We start from the raw sequence: 15,141 nt of genomic DNA, 5'->3' as shown, positions 1-15,141 counted from the left end.
AACTATTGAGGCTTGTGTGTGCGTGCACGCTCTGACATACTTTTAGTTGCCTGATGTTATGTGAGATTATGTGTTTGCCTGACTGATTACAGCACATTATGATCTATGAAGACATGCAAGTTCATTTATTTAATGCCTAAATAGTGCATGAAATTGATATGTTACTGAAATGAGTACAGATGTGTGTGTTCATATGTGATTCTCTCCCTGACTAATTTTCCACTTCGCATACAGCTGCGTCTTTCTGTTTTAATATTCATATCTATGGCTATAACTCATTTTTCCTTGCTATTAATTGATAAATGGTGAAACCAAATTAAGTATAAAATTTAATTTCTCTTAAAATGAATAATCAAAATCATCCCACAGTTAATACAGTGTGGGCCGTATCACACTAATCGAGAGGTGCTCCAGTTAATAACAGTGGTTTAATGCTGTCAGATAGGAAAAGGCCTCCACAACTTTGTATGTTTATCCTTGCTTCCCCTCACTTCACTTTCTTTTAAAAGATTGATCTGAATAACATTCAAATACAGAGGCAATCCAGAGAGAAGAGAAAACATGGAAATAAAATGAATTTAAGATGGTAGCAGAAAATTACAATATATTACAATTGATTTTCAGTGCAGTCACGCACCTTAGTCCCCTGAGATTGTTTATTATGCAGAAAATACGTAGGTTCAAGGTCCCAGGTTCTCAAGCAGGACACTCGCCGTTACTTATTTTGTCTGAGCATCTAAAAGAAATCTAAAAAATTGGTTTCTAAAGACAGAAAAGCTTCAAAATGCCAGAGCCCATAAATATTTTGGTTCTTCTTTCAGTAAAGTATGAAGCATTTGAGCACGTCCAAACATTTGAGATTGTGTGCACATTCTTGCATGTTTCCCTCACACGGGTCGGTCAGCGAGTGCATGTCTAAGGGAGGAGATGTAGTTGGCATGGCGAAAGATGGACTGACCACAAAGGGAATATTTAAAAGATGCTGTGTGTCTGTGTCTGTCGGTCTTCAATGAAATCCTAGAAATGTCAGTGTCAAGTCGCTCTGTGTGTGAGATGCATATGGTAACACAGTGAAGAAGAAGAACTAAATCAAATAAGATGTTCATGAAATAAAATGTGTCTTTAATATGAAATAAAGACAAAGCAGAGTCTGCCCTGGCCGTCATGCAACACAAACCAGAGCTACCACCGTTTGTTTGTACAAGTATATACTTTATTTATGATCTTAATCTGCTGCTCTGTCCCTTTCTCTTCCTTCTTTTCCTCAATATCTAAGAAATGTTTTTCTTTGCCTCCCAGCTCATTCTTCTCCTTCCTTTCTCCTTTAATCTTGTCCTGTCTCTTTTCAATGTTGATTAGCGATAACTGCAAGGGCATCTCTGCCTTTTATAACCTATTATTTTTTTTTTATCTTATATTTACTTCTGCTTTCATTACTGCAACCTACTCTCAGCTGTATTTATTTTTTAATCTCTGGAAATTCACCATGACTCGTTTGTTGCTCAGGTTATTTGTGACGCAGTCTGAAAAAGCCTCGGGGCATTGAAGTGACGTTGCGGACACACACACACACACTGACACACACACACGCATGCACATACACACACATTATAGACCCCTATTTTGTGTGACTCAGGCAAAGTCGTGTCATCTTCTCCTCGTGTCAGCTTGATGGTGGTGATACAAACCTGCCAACACGCTCAGTCAAGATGACATAAACATACTGTTGGATGTTTCAGTCAGCAGGTCACTTCACTCACTCAGATTTCAGATCAAAATTCAATCTCTTTGAGCAGTAGTGACAACAACCACAACAAGAAAACAGGAGATAATAATATACATATACAACAATATACATTTAATACTACATAATGTAAATGTAATGAGATAAATAAAAAACGTAAAGTAAAGTCATTAAGTAAAAGTACATGTTAAGGGCGATTTTGAAGCAGACAATATTTCCAGTCTGAGTTCCTCAGGTAAACTTTGCCAGTGGCTTGAGGCCTACACAGCAATGGCCCTGTTACCTTTGGTCTCCAGTCTTGACTGAGTAATAATCTAACTGGGTCTTCTCGAAAGATCTAAGACTGCGTACTGGTGGAGTGTTGACTTAGAAGTTCAGTCAAGTAGCTTGATAATAAGCTCAACCCTGCATCACATTACCAGATCTTACCTGTTCTTGAGGTATCTACTCTCTCTCTCCCTTCAGCATCTTCAGTGCACCATCCAGGCTTTACAAGATGAGGTCCGAATCCAACGCGATCTCAACCACCTCTTACAGTCGGACTACTCGGACTCTGGGCACCTCGGAAACCACGCCTTCTCCCCTCAAGACATGACAGAGGACAACTTCCTGCGTCTCCACGCTGAGTACGAGCGGCAGGTCAAAGAGCTCTTCCTCCTGAGGAAGACGGTGGAGGAAATGGAGCTGAGGATAGACACGCAGAAACACACCCTGACTGCCAGGTAAACACCGAGGACACAGACAGGGGGGAGGTTTGGCTCCTTTCTGATATCCAATTTTAAGCCTCCATTATGTTAAAATCCATAATATTCTTGTCCAACAGGGATGAGTCAATAAAGAAGTTACTGGAAATGCTGCAGAGTAAAGGCCTGTCATCACGGGCAACAGAGGAGGACCACGAACGTACGAGGCGACTGGCCGATGCCGAGATGACCATCCACCAGCTGGAGGGCCTGCTGGAGCGAAAAGACAAGGAGATGCTACAACTCAGAGAGGTGTGTGTCTGTGTGTGTGGGAAGAGAAAACAGAGGGCATTCAAGGTTTCCCCCCTTGCATGAGTGAGTGTGTGTTTGTGTTTGTGTGTGTACAGCCAGATGTGAGTGTAAACATCTCAAACCCTGTCATATTCAAGCAATGCCCTTGGCTGGTTCCACTCCTGGCCGATAATTTAGCTTTAACAAACAACAAAAACATTAACAGACACACACTAACACACCCACACACACACACACACACACAATTCTCCAAGTTCGCTCTCTCAGCTGTTACTGAGACTATTGCAGTATTCAATAGCTCCATCTATTGGTTGGATGTTGTTATTACAAAACAAATGTAAAAAAAATAATAATTTGGCCCGTGCAAAGACAGTTTCAGCTTATAAAAAGTCTTCAATGCACTTTCATAAATTTTTTCAGGGATAATTTTAATAATTTCCGATATGACATACCTTTTAATTATAATTTAATTATTTCAAATGGTACAAAGTTTTATTGAAACTGGACTGAAAGACCCTAGGGAACCCTCGACAAACATCTTGTTCAGAATTTATCTGAGTACACTCGGTCGTAATTAACATAAGTCATTCATCAGTAAATGTAGTGTGTTTAAAGGTGCAGGAACCCTTATTTCTGTCTATGCAGATGCAAATAAGACTGTTTTATCTCTTGATTTTAGTGACGAAATACATTATAACATTAAACTGCATGTGTGATGATAAGGATTGTCTTTAAATAGTTTTAATTCAGACAAATCTGTAAAGCACCAATAAGTTGACAAACATTCAGTTCAAAAGTTCATAAATCAGCTCTAAATGCACCATGGACCCCGGCTGAGAAATGTGCATAAACCCTCCACCACAAGTGATGCATCATTATAGATTGTTGCTTCTCATTGCATCAGAGTTTCTTTTATTTTGTCAAAAATGGGTTTAATTACAAAACAGAGAAAAAAAGACAAATCAGATTTTTTGCTTCAACACTTGGCTCCATCTTTTCTGCTTTTACCTCCGACACTGTAGAGGTAATGACCGTCATATCTGTGTGTATGTGCGTGTGTGTGTGTGTGTGTGTGTGTGTGTGTGTGTGTGCGTGCGTGTGTGTGTGTGCACTCATGAGTTTTCATACTATTGCCTAAAGCCACTAGCATCCTAGCGTTCCTTTCACATACATGTGTTTCTATGCTTCTCGGCTCCTGCATTAGCTTTGTCGGCCTCTCACTGAGTTTCCTCAAAAGAAAAGCAGTGATGCATACACTGCTGCATCCTCCCCTCTGCTTTCATCCCCTCCCTCGCTCGCACTCTTTCTCCCTGTCCCCTTTTTGTGTCACTACATCACCACACTCCCACTTCTTTACTTTTCTCTTCATTTGCCTAGTTGTGAACCACAGCCAGGCAGACAGAGCATCCCTGCGTGTAGCTCAGTAAAATAGCTCAGATTAAATTTTGATTGAATTGTGATTTAAGTTATATATTATTTTACGAGAGGTTTCTGCTGCTGAAGGAGACTAAAGCTTTGTAGCTGGGACTACTTTTTTTGAACAAGCATCATTTCAGGCCATCAGATCAGATCATTCATTCAGATTTGTTGCTGAGACGGTCTCTGTCAGCTTCTGTGGTGGCTCGCCTCCCTGTTTGAAGGATGTGGGACGGACGCATCGACCCGCGGAGGCTCAAAGCCAGCGCCTGCGCGAGAGGGAAACATCGCATTCCCTTCTCTCCCTCCATCCCGCTCTCTCCCTCTTTTCCCGTTTCTCCCTCCATCTCCATCCCGCCACCTTTCCACGTGTCACCCCCCTTCCAACCCTGCGCTCCTTTCTCCCCTTCGCGTCATCACCCACTCCGCTCCTCTCCCTCCTTCCCAGCACCTTCCCCTCCTTCCCATCGCCACCTCTTCCATCCCGTTGTCCGGCCCTCCTCTTGCCCCCCTCACCGTCCCTATTTTGTCGTTGCCTCCTCTGTCCAACCTTCCCTCCAGCATTCCTTCCCTGCTCCTGCTCCACGTCCCACTCCCACCGTCCAGCCTTCCCGCCATCCCTTCCCACCAGGTGTTGTTGCCTCCTTTCCCGGTACAAGACCTTCTTCCCCTTTACTTCGCCCCTCGCTCCATCCCTCTCTCCACCCCTCTCTCCATCCCTCCGTGTCTCTCTCTCCGTCTTCTCCTGACCATCGCGGTGTGTGTGTCCCTCAGGAGCTGCACAGGAGATATGAAGCAGCTCCAGAGTCGACAAAGACCAAGGCCCTGCAGACAGTCATTGAGATGAAGGTAAATATTTGATGATAATTATTTCCTTTAAACGTGTGTCTTTATCAAAATCAGCATAATAAATAGAAGCTATATTTTTTAATAATATTTAAATTCTTTCAAACAGTGCAAACATGTATAGAAAATGCAATAACAAGTCAATAGAACACAAGTTAACGCGTGGATGTCCTGGTAGGATGCAAAGATCAGCTCGATGGAGCGTGGCTTGAGGGAGCTGGAGGAGGAGGTGAACATGCTGAAGTCCAACGGAGCTCTGAGCAGCGAGGAAAGGGAGGAGGAGATCAAACAAATGGAGGTCTACAGATCCCACTCCAAGTTCCTGAAGAACAAGGTGATACACAGTCACACACACACACATACAGATACTCAGTTATGCACTGCACACATATCTGCTTGTCTAATCATATTTTCTCCTTGTGTTGTAAAAAAAATTATTGGAATCTCTGACTCACTGGAAAAATAACTCCTCTTCTTTCCTTTACTGTTGACGGGAACAGCTTTAGTGTCAGGATGGCAAAGCGCCTCTATTGGAGCCGTGCTCATTATAACAAACCAGCACTTCTGTCATGTGGGGAGACAAGTATATTTGGAAATTCAGTTGATTGTCTTTCTGCGTCAGCTGTTTGTGAAGAAGTGTAGTGTTTCTCTACCTCTTCCTTATCTTCCTAGAGATTTGTATTTGACATCTATACCTCTTTGGTTCAGAGGTTCGGACACGACCAGCGTGTTTGCCGTCTTCATTTATTAGTAGTTAAGAGAAACTAATGGAATAATACAACTGCTGACTGGTTCAAGTGCAAGGACCAGTAAGATCGCTTCGGTGAACATAACAGTGAAACAGCATTGTCAAGAGTTTATTCTCAGTAGCACTGTATTAAAATCCCTAATCACTGTTTCCCTGAATTATCTCTGAATGTGAGGTGCTTGAATATGCTGTTGAATGGTTTGTGGGTCAATGGTCAGCGACCGCGGCCTCTGATTTGTTGTGGTGATGGTGACGCCCTCCTCTTCTGTCAGGTTGAGCAGCTGAAGGAGGATCTAAATCACAGCCAATCAGAGAAGGAGGAGCTAAAACAACGAGCCAATGAGCTTCAACGGGAGGTGTCCGCAGTAAGAGACACACCTCTGTGTCTGTTTGCTAGATCTTTATTTCTTTTCTCTTTCTTCCTTTCTTTCTTCCTTTCTTCCAGGTTGTCTGTCTAATGGCTTCTGCTTGAGTAGAATCCCAGTAGAATCCCAGTAGTGTTCAGACAACAGCAACTATAACTCTCAAATGTCATTCATGCTCAACGTCTGAAGATTTATCTTCATTTTCAGATTTTGAGAGCATCATGGGAAACGATCACAAGCTATAATCACATTAATTGCGGAGGAAGCACTGCCTTTCAAATGTTCCAACTTGATCAACACCCATGAAAGAACAACAACAACAACAACCGCCTACAGACAACACTGTGACCTGAAAGCTAGAATATGTAACTTTTACTGAGCAGCAGCGCCCTCTGCAGACACACGTGGGGATACATTTAAATTCTGCTGGGTTTCATGTGAGATAATCGCAGTTTTTTAATGACGTCTTCGTCTTTTTAACTGATCTATAGTTCAGCATTTCTCTTGAACTTGCTGCACCTTATTCCGACAAGTCAAGCTGTGACCACCCCATCATCCCATCATAGAGAAAGAACCAACGTTGAGAGTGAGGAGGGGGAATGAAAGTGTTCTCTCAAGCGACCTTCCCATTCTGCTGGTGACCAATGGCTTTTGACAGTAATAGTTGTTTCTAGCCGTCTGAGCCGCACAATTACAGACCTGAAGCTTAGAGTCCAGCTGTGCTACACTCTGTGAATCTCTAACCTGCTTGTTTTTCTCCTCGCATGTGGTTTCTCTCTCAGCTCGTGGCTGGGATCACTTTTCTGGGGCGACCAAAGTTTTTATAGGATCAACTTTTCCGGGGTTTGGGTCAAATCTTTTTTTTTTCACTGTCAAGTTGAATTCATCCTCAACTGTCACTCCCAGTCACCTGGACCAAAGGAACTTCGGTTCGTCACCCATGAAAATTGAACAGTAGTCATATGTTTTCTTTCTTAATAATCTCAGGCTTACCAGGCTTACTGTGAGAAATGACCCTAACCCACGTCTACTAATACAGAGTGAAGGAATTTAATACTGGCCGGACTTCCATGCGTGTCTAACTGTTAAACAAACAAGTCTATCCTACAAGTCCTAGAAGTGTCAAGATTATATTTGATCAAACTCACACACTGTGTATACTGCACAGAGCACTACTGTTAAACTTTATTTTTAAAATATATTTAAATGGACGTAGTAAGATCTGTGGCAACCCTGTTCTCTCTTGAGGGAACGATCAGGCTCTTGCTGTAAAGATGTCAATGTTCTCGGCTGACTTCTTGGTGGACTTCTTCCCTTCAGTTCTGTGCACTGCCTATTCTTCTTTCACCAACTACAATGGAGTTATGAACAATGTCTAAAAACCTTAACACGTATCGTAGAATGAGTGCTCACTACTCACTTGGTGAAACTTGTAGTGGATTTTAAATAAGCAAGTAATCCCCTCTAATACATACTCTTAACTTCTTTCTATGCCACCCCTGTGTCTTCGTGTCGTGTGTGTGTGTTTCTCAGATGGAGCAGGCGAAGCAGGATCTGAGTCGTAAGGACAGCGACCTGCTGGGTCTCAGGACAAAACTGGAGACACTGACCAACCAGTTCTCAGATAGCAAGCAACACGTGGACGTTCTCAAGGAGTCCCTCACCGCCAAAGAACAGAGAGCCGCCATACTGCAGACCGAGGTCAATTGTCACACTTTAACAACACTACATGTCATGGCACCATTGACTTGATTTTCACCGGTTGTGTTTGTGCACGCAGGTGGATGCCCTGCGTCTCCGCCAGGAAGAAAAGGAATCATTCCTGTCTAAGAAGAGTCAGCAGATATCAGAGCTGACGGACAACAAGAGCACCCAGCAGGGAGAGATCACCGACCTCAAGGACATGCTGGACGTCAAGGAGCGCAAAGTGAACGTGCTGCAGAAGAAGGTAGGGAAACCAATGCCACTGGAAGAATAAAGGTGAAATCACTTTTGTTTCCTAGAATGACCTCATCTATACTGTCTATTAAAACTGATATGTAGCCATATTGAAAAAACCGAGACGTTCTCTTTTTGCCACTAATTTTGGCCAATAAGAATCTACTCTTGTTGAGATATATTGTTGTCATGTATCAGTGTAGCCACTAGATGGGGCTGTAGGACAGTGTATAGATCAGTAGCTACAGGCTAACAGACAGGTGAGCAGACAGACAGAGGGACACATCATATTCACAGACAGGTTCTATGGGTGAACAGACAACCAGGTTAACAGCTCTTTTCTGTATATTTTGGACAGTTTAAAGTATTTAAGAGTTTCTCTGTGTTAACGCTGTGACATAGAAAATGCAGGAGCTGTGGCTATGAAGGCGTGGACGGATTGAGGGTGAGAAAGGACTCTGGCAGTTATTAAGAAAGTGACACAAGAAGTTAAATACAGTATATTTTTATATTTATACAAAGATAAATTCCACCATTGCTGACCTTTTGTGTTTTTCTAGCTCCATCCCTACTTGGGAAATTATTTTAAATGTAGACAGAGAGTGCAGATGTGATTAATAGAGACAATCAAGCAGACATAAAGCAAAAGAGGGAGGGGGAGGAGAGAGACAGAGTCAGTTTGAAATCAGATGCATACTAATGAGTTCCTCTTGTTCAATAAATGATGACCTCTGGCGTCTTCAAATACAGCTCAAGTAGAGGATACAGCCCAGTGTGTTCGAGTGAGACAGACTCCTCCTTTATTTGGTCTGCACTTGTGATTCTCTCATTTCTCTTTTTCAATGTGGATAGAAAATTAACAAATATCTCCTTTTTGTTTCCAATTTGTCCACTTCTCTTCTTCCTCTTGTCCTCGTCCCTCCTTGGGGGTTTCATCCGTCACTCTTTGTTAGGAAAGTGAAGGAAATTACCTGAGACTGCTATCGTCCCATCATCCTCTTGTCTTTGTCTTTGTTATGTTTCTGCTCTATGTGAGGAGCGTGGTGAAGTTGATGAAGAGAGGCGTCGGCCAGATACTGATTTGTTACCGTATTCCAGTTAATTATCACACGCGATTTTTGGGACTGAAATAGGACCAGACAGACAGTGTCAGTGTGTGAATGTGTGTGTCTGTGTGTGCGGGCGTGAGTGTGTGCACCAGCCATCCAGCGGTTGTCAGTTCCAGGAAGTGCAGACACGATCAAAGCTTCTCACTGGCGGAGTGTGTGTGTGTGTGTGTGTGTGTGTGTGTGTGTGTGTGTGTGTGTGTGTGTGTGTGTGTGTGTGTGTGTGTGTGTGTGTGTGTGTGTGTGTGTGTGTGTGTGTGTGTGTGTGTGTGTGTGTGTGTGTGTGTGTGTGTGTGTGTGTGTGTGTGTGTGTAGAAGGTGTCAGTCAAGCTGTCAGGTCAATAGATTAATGAGGTGCTCGAAATGTTTTACCGTATGCGCACACAGAAACACACACTCCGTGGTACTGTAAATGTGTGCGTCTCTCCTGCAGTGGAGTCAAAGGTTGCATACCAATCTGACTTTCTTTTCTGTGACAGCTTGTCAATCGCTTGTCTTGCTCTCTCGTTGGTAAAAGAACGGCGGGATAGAAAAAGGTTAGAAAGGGAGAGGGAGAGGCAGAGAGAATTTTTTTGCAGTTTTACCACCCAACTTCCTTCATGATAACACATTACATAAGCATTCCACTTCTCTTTCTCTACCGAATTTATTATTTCTGGTACTTCTGTTCCAACCATCTTTTAATGAAGACCACAAAGTTGACATAACACCTTATCTTTGTCTGTGATCTCTCTCGTTCCCTCTCACACACATACACACATACACGCATGCACACACGCACAAATGCACACACACTCGGAGCGAGTCCTTGAGGTATTTCTGCGGGTTTCTGTGTTTTAACTGAAAATTAATCTGCTACCAAATCGCTGCGAGAGGAAGCTGGAGGAGGAATGGGGAGCAGGGGGGAAGAGGTGGAAGTAGAGAGTGTGTATTTGGAGTAGAGGGGTTAAAGGTAGCAAAGCTTAGGGAGAAAGTTTATATTTGACAGCACAGCACCTCTCAGGCTTTTTCCTTGTCTTGAAAATCTCCAGATAGAATCACATTAGAGCCCTTTTACATGAATCTGTTGCTTGTGTTCAGGACAGTGCAGATTGTGCGTTTGTTTTTTGAACAGAGGAGACATTTGCCGTAGAAGAGGATGTATTGGAAATTCAGACCACAGTGTTGATAGAACTTATATGTTTTATTATTATCTTTAAATACAATGTCCTGTTGTTTGTGTGTACAGTTATTAACTGTCAGATACACTCTCTTACAGTCTTTTAAGTCAGCATATGGAAGATTATTGCTTTTGGACTAACCGCTAATTTTATATACGTAGCTAGAATGTCACTCAGTAGAATGCATACCACTGCCAAGGCACACATTTCCCCTTATGGACCCATTTCTATTGACAGATCCAGATTTTAATTAGGATCTGCACCAAATTGCACACACACATAAATATTAGTCTCCTAAACGTGCCTGGTTGTTTTCACCAAGCTCCATGAAATATGATCTGAATAACTAAAGGAAAATGTTGATAAATACTCGCAATGTTAAGAAAGTGAAAAAGAATTATTAATCTATAACAAACAACTCTGTTGATGAGTATTTGTCTCCTTTTGTCTGTGCAGATAGAAAACCTCCTGGATCAGCTGAAGGATAAAGAGAAACAGCTGGCCGGCCTCAAAGACAGAGTCAAGTCTTTACAGACCGACACGTCCAACACCGACACAGCACTGGGAACACTGGAGGAGGCTCTGGCTGAGAAGGTACACACACACATGTTGCTGGTCAACCTCAGGTCAACTCCCGAGCAATTTTAATACATCAATAAAACCACTGTGAGCAAACCTGCCCACCTCCCACACAATGTTCAAATGACTCTGGATGAATGGAAATGAACCAATAATCACATCGGCGGTTTCCATTCACTGCCTATATTTAAAAAAGGTCTCAAACAGCCCATGCCATTTATCATTGTTTAGGCCTAAGCATTCAGGTGCCACAGTCATGAAACAGTCACCTTAACATGGGAATTGAACCAGCAACCGCCTGTGTTTAATGATTCTTCTGGCTGCTCCACGTGAGGATTCTTGACCCCGTTTCTGGGAAACCAGCGTTTACACCAGCAGACATGTTAAATGAGGATATATATTTTTCTCTCTTCAGCTCGATTATGTCACCAGCTTCATCTCCTTCATCGCACTTGCACACACACACAGGAAACTGGCCTATTCATTGTCCGGTGACTAATATTCAGGGTGTCCGCTAGATGTGTGAGTGTTGGCAGGAGGACGCGGCCGACAGCTCCCGCCTCACTCAAAAGACTTTTACAAGCTTTTCTTTCCCTCCTTGATTTTCGTTGTTCTGGTGCTTGTGGACATATCTCCTTCTTGTCCATTTTTCTTACCTCTCCATCCGTCTCACACGTATTGTACTCCTTTGTGATATATAATGTAAATACATGTTTTTAGTTTTTTCTGTCCGTCCGTCCATCCCCTTCTTTTGAACAAGAATTTTGTTCAAATTCTGACCAGTTTTCACTCGGACTCGAAGATTAATTGATTTGATTTCAGTGGTCAAAAGTCATGGTGACCTCATGTGAGTCTGGAAAATAAATGCATGTATACTGAAATAGCACTGAGTGGTGGGGGTATACACCCTCAGGGCAGTAATTCCACTTATCCTGTGTCATGCTTCAATTTTATGCTCAACACTCAACACCCTGTTTGTGTTTCATGCTATTTAAGTTTATTGTTATATATTATCATTGCATACAGTATAAATAATCTGTACTCCATTAAATATGAGTGTTCTTTAAAATATGAACATTATGATTTTATACGTTGTTTTAAACTGGAACAAATGAAATCGAATTAGAATATGTTTGATGTATTTCTAGTCCAGCTTATACCGTAGGTCTCACACACACACACACACACACACACACACACACACACACACACACACACACACACGCACACACACACATAATTCTGTGAGAACTGACAATGACGTAATGCTCCCTCGCCGCTGACACTTAATCTTATCACAATCTACACGTCTCACCTAAATTCTTACATAAACCATAAAACCTAATTAAATGTCCTCACGGCCTAAAAATGTCCACAAGACTCAAATCCATCCTCTCAAAGGAAGAAGTTCACACAGAGCAACCTGCGCACTCTCTGGGTTTGTCTGTGTGTGAACTTTTGTGCTTCTCCTTGAACCGGCCGCTGTGTTGTTCTATAGCTGGGGAGCGTCTATAGTGTTTTAGTGGTTGTGATTTTTACATCTCGTGCCAGGATGTATTACGTGTCTAAAATCACTGTTGGCTGTTAGATCCTGTCGAAGACGCCATGTGCATAAAGTTTAATGTGACTGTTATTGGTATAGAAACTCGATATTGAGTGACTGTGAGGGACTGTTGGAGTGGAAGAGGTGATTTTTAATTCTCTGTCTGCTTCTCTCTTTCCCTCGCGCCTTCTAATTTACCTTTTTCTCTCCCCTTCTTTCCTCTTTTGACTCTTTCTCTCTCCTGCCCTTTTAACTCTCATCCCTCCTTCCTCCTCTCCTCTTCCTCGCTGAGTTCAGGAGCGAATCATCGAGCGCTTGAAGGAGCAGCGGGAGAGGGAGGAGAGAGAAAAGGGTGACGAGATGGAGTCCAGCAAGAAGGAGCTGAAGGAGTTGAGGGAGAAGGTTGCCCAGCTGCAGGCTGACCTGGCTGACCGTGAGGTAGAAGACACACAGACACACACAGACACACACAGACACACACAGACACACACAGACACACACACACACACACACACACACACACACACACACACACACACACACACACACACACACACACAGACACACACACACACACACACACACACACACACACACACACACACACATACACATACACACACACAAATCCATAGAAAAACAAACACGCTCCTTCTCTGTGTCTCTGTCAAGAAAAACACGGTTGAGCTATCACTGAAGAACAGACCTTGAATCCTCCCAGGGTCCTCGTGCTGAAGGACAACAAGGATAAAACATTCACGTCTCCTTGACAGCAATATGCAAAACCCCACAACCAATTGAAAGAGTGATGGGAGCTGAACTGTTGTTGTTGTGACCCACATGATTCATATAAAACAACAGAGCAGAGGCAGAGGATGACAAAGCATTTTTAGAAACTGTGTTCTCTCTATTCACTGTGCAGTAGTTGGACTGCATAATTAACCACTGCAGGAAAAAACAACATTTAGCAAAACTGGATTTTATCTGAAATTTATTTCTGTTTCTCTAAGGAGACATAAGCAGGTGTAAGCCCACTGTTAAGAAATAGAAGAAGGGCCACATGTCAAACAGGTACCAAATCTCTTAACGACCTTAGTTTACCTACATCTCTATAACCTGAACTAGAAGTCCATCTGACCAATCAGAAGGCCTGTTCCTTGTTCTTGATAACACGTGCTCCCTTTCATCAAATCGGTTCTAAATCACTTTTTACGTGTTGTTTAGTGTCAAGTGGAGATGTAATAAGTCCCTTTACCGACAAATGGTGGTTTGCTTTGAATTCTCTTTCCGAACCCGACCGAGCCAGAGAGGAACTTAGCCATGCCCAACCGTAGCCCGGCAGGTATTCTGTTCTTTGTGTTCGAGCCTCACCCGGGCCTGGTGTTTTCAAAAATATCCAGTAGATAGCCCAGCCAACCCGACTGAACCCGAGCCTAACCAGAGGATAATTTCTGGCCCCACTCACCAGGTCCCGACGGGCTTGGGTCGGGTATCCTCACGCTAATATAGTCGCATGCTTCAGGAAAACTATCTTCAGATGTGTGGAGACCTAAAAATTACATTATATCACATAACTTGTGTTTTCAGGTACATTTTGTGTTATGAGAAGGAACAGTTTGAAAGATACAATTTCTTCAATCACTGTCATGCTGAGAATGAGTTGAGAAGTTGAATAGCACTGTTGTTACTGTAGCAATATATGTAGCTATAGACAGGAAGGTGGTCCCCACAGAAGCACATTTTTCTTTTCACCAGGCTCCATATTTTCAGTCTTAATGCTAAGCTAAGCTAACACCTGCTGGCTGCAGCGTCTTAAAATGCCCGTACTGGAAAAAAAGATTTTTGCTTTGTCATTATTGGGTCATAAAACCTGTTTCCCTGCCAGTGTTTAAGTTCAAAAATACATGTTGAAACTTCGGCAGAAAACAAGCATTCCTCTCCGCGCTGCTAAACACAGATGTGGGGTTTTGTCTGACAACTGCAATTTATATGGCTACCTAAATATAATCAGAGTTAGCAGCGAGGTCCCTCTGACCAAAGCCCAGTCAAACATGATGATCCCTAGTCTGGAGTTGGTATTGTCAGTCAAGGGTAAAATTACATGTCTGAGCGGCAGCCCTTCTGGTCCTGCTGGTTTCTGATTCACTGCTCCTACCAAAAGAGGAGAAGACCAGAAAAGAAACGGAGTGAGAGACTTCACGGATGGAGGGATTGAGCTGGAAGAGTGAGAGAGGAGACCGGTCATGGGAAAATGTATTTGAGAACAAGGTACAGAGACAGTATCCTGACTGCGTGGGGAGAACTTCACGGATAACTCCAGTTTCTTAACGCTTTGATTTCGTTGTTATCATAGGAGATATGATTTTTATTGTAACAGCAAAAATATCTCCTTAAACAACATTTAGGTTTGCAGGTAAATATCCTGGTTCACCTTTGACTTTAAAAATTAAATCAACCACCATTGTCCTATAATGGGGGTGAGTGCTGTCGCCCCTAGTGTTAAGCAGTAAGAGGTTTGCGGTGTTCACTCCATTACTCCTCTCCCTTTTCAGACATCTGTGTTGGACCTGAAGGAGAAGGCTTCCTCTTTGGCTTCCTCCACCCTGAAGAAGGACAGCAGGCTGAAGAGTCTGGAGATCAGTCTGGAGCAGAAGAAAGAGGAGTGTGTCAAACTAGAGAACCATCTGAAAAAGGTTAGAGA

At 42.8% G+C, this 15,141-nt stretch overlaps 1 protein-coding gene across 4 annotated transcripts in view; it reads left to right on the top strand.

Annotated features, from left to right (window-relative positions):
* The window catches only part of LOC133948670 (ELKS/Rab6-interacting/CAST family member 1-like), a 109,003-nt gene that overhangs the window by 23,858 nt on the left and 70,004 nt on the right, over positions 1-15,141 (top strand). For 2 of the 4 annotated variants that reach the window (XR_009920084.1, XM_062382582.1), the window contains exons 5-14: positions 2,210-2,466; positions 2,568-2,739; positions 4,930-5,004; positions 5,180-5,335; positions 6,022-6,114; positions 7,648-7,815; positions 7,895-8,062; positions 10,775-10,912; positions 12,738-12,878; positions 14,993-15,133. Coding sequence is in view for 2 of the 4 variants with exons in the window: in XM_062382582.1 (XP_062238566.1) it covers positions 2,210-2,466; positions 2,568-2,739; positions 4,930-5,004; positions 5,180-5,335; positions 6,022-6,114; positions 7,648-7,815; positions 7,895-8,062; positions 10,775-10,912; positions 12,738-12,878; positions 14,993-15,133 (1,509 nt within the window). In the remaining 2 variants the exon portion in view is untranslated. The remainder of the gene's footprint in view (positions 1-2,209; positions 2,467-2,567; positions 2,740-4,929; positions 5,005-5,179; positions 5,336-6,021; positions 6,115-7,647; positions 7,816-7,894; positions 8,063-10,774; positions 10,913-12,737; positions 12,879-14,992; positions 15,134-15,141) is intronic. The other 2 variants (XR_009920085.1, XM_062382583.1) reach the window with 1 other exon arrangement.

Source organism: Platichthys flesus, chromosome 23 (genome assembly GCF_949316205.1).
Source record: "Platichthys flesus chromosome 23, fPlaFle2.1, whole genome shotgun sequence".
In the NCBI taxonomy this organism is placed as follows: domain Eukaryota; kingdom Metazoa; phylum Chordata; class Actinopteri; order Pleuronectiformes; family Pleuronectidae; genus Platichthys; species Platichthys flesus.
The sequence above is the reverse complement of the archived record's forward strand: the minus strand, read 5'-3'. Positions and strand labels throughout refer to the sequence as shown.